At 43.0% G+C, this 4159-nt stretch overlaps 1 protein-coding gene across 1 annotated transcript; it reads left to right on the top strand.

The window, feature by feature from the left end:
- Window positions 1-291: 291 nt before the first annotated feature.
- On the top strand, window positions 292-1230 carry LOC117872474 (putative olfactory receptor 52P1). Its single transcript, XM_034760961.1, has one exon. It carries the CDS (start codon window positions 292-294, stop codon window positions 1228-1230), a length of 939 nt encoding a protein of 312 aa, XP_034616852.1.
- Window positions 1231-4159: the final 2929 nt, after the last annotated feature.

The raw sequence follows: 4159 nt of genomic DNA, 5'->3' as shown, positions 1-4159 counted from the left end.
TCAAGCTCTTTCCTCCAATGGGCATACATGTTGCAGTTATTGACATTGAAGGTCATGTGCCATTCACGTGGATGGGTTAGCTCCCTCTGAGGACTTCTCGGGACTTGACGATGACCTAAATAATTTGGTGCCATCTGCAAATGTTGCCACCTCACTGCTCACCAGCCTCCATTCTAGATTGTTAATAACTATCAAATATTTATTATAAAGTGTGTAACCCCCTACCTGTGCTTTTCTCCCTTCACAGGCAATCTGAACATTTCTGAATCCAATCGACGCATTGACCACCTCATGGAAGCTTTCAACCTGACCACCTCTGACCCATCACCATTTATCCTAATTGGCATCCCTGGCCTAGAAGCTGCCCATGTCTGGATTTCCATCCCTTTCTCTATATTCTACATTGTCGGCCTGTTTGGAAATTTCATGCTTCTGTTTGTTGTAGGCAAAGATCAAACCCTGCACAAGCCGATGTACCTGCTGATCTGCATGCTGGCGCTCACAGACATCGGCACATCTACCTCCGTTGTGCCAAAGGCACTGTGTATATTTTGGTTCAATTTGAAGGGCATTACTGTGGGTGGCTGCCTCACCCAGATGTTCTTTCTTCATGCGATTTCTATTATGGAGTCAGCTGTCCTCGTGACAATGGCCTTCGATCGCTATGTTGCCATATGCAACCCTCTGAGATATGCCACCATCCTCACCAATGCACGGATAGCTAAGCTAGCGCTCGTGGGTTTGATAAGAGCTGCTCTCCTCATGCTGCCCCTACCCCTGCTTCTGAGTAGGCAGCCATTCTGTGCCAACCACATTATCCCCCACACTTACTGCGAGCACATGGCTGTGGCGAAGATGTCATGTGGGGACACCACTGTGAACAGGACGTACGGCTTGGTGATGGCATTTGTAGTCATTGGGTTAGATCTTACACTGGTTGCCCTGTCCTACAGTCTGATCATCAGGGCCGTCCTCAGAATCTCCTCCAAGAAAGCCTACCAGAAAGCCCTCAACACCTGCACAGCCCACATCTGTGTGATGATGACGTCTTTTACTCTATTCTTTTTCTCCACTCTGACACACAGGTTCGGTCAGCGCATCACTCCTCATGTTCACATCATCTTGGCAAACTTTTTCTTCCTCATCCCCCCTGTGATCAACCCGATCATTTATGGGGTCAAAACCAAAGAGCTTCGTGACAAAGTGGTCAAATACATCTGCAGAAGATGATCGCCTGGATCACTGACATTAATCCTCTGTGACAAGAGGGAGAAAGGATATCTCCTCATTAATCAAGAGTACTCTATCCCACTTTGGCTGAGCTCAGCATTGTACAAGTTCACAGTCTGAAAAGTTGCTCACACCAAATGTTTTATCACTCCATCACCAAGCACTGCTCTCTCGGTTGTGTAGTTCCCTCTCTCTGACCATCATGTGATTTCTTTTGGCATCACCAATCAGTCCCCAACCCCACACAGCCTGTCACTCAGCCTTTTCATGACTTCCAGACTACCAGAAGATCCTGCAGCTTTCTGAAGCAAGGTGGCTTTCCATTAGTCCCTGTGTGAACAGGGTTCTTGATCAGTTTGACGAACAAAAGCTATGCTTTCAGATAGCCAAAAAAAGAAAGAAACTACAATCCTGAACTTCTTTTTCATATGTGCAGTGATCCAGTGTGTAAAATTTACCTAATTTTGCTATATCCAGTAATTCAGGAAGCCTGTATGATAAACCAAATGTTACGGTTGGAAAATGATAATACAGGAAATCTGCGGCAGGAATTGAGGACATTATTCTAGAGCTTGTTGGTGAGAATTGTGAAACCTCGTATTTTGAGAAGGGGACTGCTGTATTAAACTATAACAATAACCGTTGAGTTAAATTATTGACCACTTTGCAGTCGCTTTTCAGTAAGAACTTTCAGAACCGACTCTAACTCTCCACATTGTCAAAGATGTCAAAAGTAGACATTGAGATTCCACGTTGACATTTTTGAAAGAGATGAAACAGAGATTTCCACCAAATGTTGAGGTGATTGAATTGCTTGCAGTACTAAGTCCTTCTACTGCGCTCACCTTGACATAACCTAGATTGGCTGATATCTCATTTTTGCCATTGGTTTGTGGAGACGTTGGACAGTTGGAGCAGCAATGGAGAGTTTTGCCTATGGATCTCCAGCCTCATGCTCAGGAAAACCAAGTTGAGCAGTTTGGGGTTGAAGTTCTCGAAAACACGGATTCAGCTGAGGACAAAGACTTTAGTGAACTTGGCTTGTTTGCTCTTTCATTACTGTTGCTACCTTTTAGCAACACTTCAGTTTAATGATTATTTTTTTCAGATGAACTTGATAAAAACAAAACTGCAACAAGACACTAGAGAAACTTTTAGAAAATATCTTATTAAGGTGTATATGAAACTACGAATATCTGTTGTGAAATGTTTGCACCAACGAAAGAAACGATTGCTCTGGTCATTGCTGATATATATGAGCAGCAGCAGAAGCATTCTTCTCCGAACAAAGACAGCGAGTATGAAATGTTGCCTTTTAGAGACTAACAGAAACAACCTAATTAAATTCAAAATATGAACATTGGCTTCCGTCATCGAATGCCATTAGAAATAAATAACATAATAAGTGGTTTTTCCCATGTCCACAGAGCGAGGTTCCTTGGTTCCTTGAACATTTCTCAGTTTTTCAAATTATTATTTAATAAATTATATTTGGGTCCTACTTCCTAGAGCCTGAGGGTATGTGGCCACTGACAGAGCAGATGCCTTACTTCATAGAATATCAGGGTTTGAAGGGACCTCATGAGGTCATTTAGTCCAACCCCCTGATTCCTAAATGGCCCCCTCAAGGATTGAACTCACAACCTGGCTTTAGCAGGCCAATACTCAAACCACTGAGTTCTTCCCCCACTTACCTGTGGTATCATCACATCTTAGTGCCAGGGCCTGAGCAGGAGGCCTGCGTTGTGTGAAGAACAAACTGGAAAAATGTCTTACATTCCAGAGATGGCTGTTTGTTTTGTTCCCCATGCCCACAGAGCGAAGTTCCTTGTTTCCTTGAACATTTCTCAGTTTTTCATTTTTTTTAAATTGCTGTTTAATAAATTACGTTTGGATTGAACTTAGTGTAGTGATCAGTGGGTTAGGAAAGCATCCAGTGTGAAGAGAGTACCCCGGAGTGAGGACACTCTAGCCCCTGTCCTAAGTGACTATGATGAGAATGGGTCTTCAGCTTGCCAGGAATCCTGTGTCACCATTTCCATACAGGAGTGTGGAAGGGGAGTCCTTCAGATGAGGCAGGTCTCCAGGTAAAGGGAGTGGGGACTCAGACCCTTCTCTAGCCAATACCCCTGGGGTAGTGCAGAAGCCAGGAAAGTTCCCCACAATAGTTCCTAACTTACATTAGGGACCTGGGACAAACTCCTGGGTTGGATTTTAGTGACACGTAACAAGATGTGTAACTTGTGACATCTTCATATAAATGATGAAAGCTGAAATGTGTAACTTTGGGGAACACACTTGCTGCATAAGGTGAATGTAACATTACTGCATGAGATGGCTTCCCAGAGACTGATATCATATGCAATCTTTTCCCTATATTATTTTATTAATGGGTTAGAGCAATAAACTTGACACTGATCATTTGCCCTCTTGAACATATTTCATAACAAATGAAAGCTTGGTCAAGGAATTGACTACACCGTTGATCAACAACCAGGATGAATCACTCCTTCCTCTCAGATTCAGAATTTAGACATAATGAAGGCACCCACAGAAATTATTCCCCTGAGTAAAAGGGCTGATGAAGTTTACAAGCCTTCAGCATTAAAAAAATTAATGGGAAAGTTTAGTTTTGTTTTTCTCATTGTGCCCCCAAAAAAGTTTCTGGAAATGGTAAATGCTTTTTTCAAAACTGCTACAACCCAGAGACACAGATCTATACAAAGTAGCAGTATTATTTTCCACAGCCCCTGAACTTTTAGCTACATTTGAAAATGTGGTCCAAGAAGCCAAACATTCAACAAGTAAATGCTCAGGAAAATGGGGCAGAGAAATCAAGTGTGAAGAGAAGTGCTTAAGGAAGGCAAAAATACAGGGGAGCAGCTCATTTTGTGGCAGAGCAGGGAGCAGAGCAGACCTCCTACTGGCA

The sequence above is a fragment of the Trachemys scripta genome, chromosome 1 (assembly GCF_013100865.1).
Source record: "Trachemys scripta elegans isolate TJP31775 chromosome 1, CAS_Tse_1.0, whole genome shotgun sequence".
In the NCBI taxonomy this organism is placed as follows: Eukaryota; Metazoa; Chordata; order Testudines; family Emydidae; genus Trachemys; species Trachemys scripta.
Note: the sequence above shows the minus strand (reverse complement) of the source record. Positions and strands in the feature narration are given on the sequence as shown.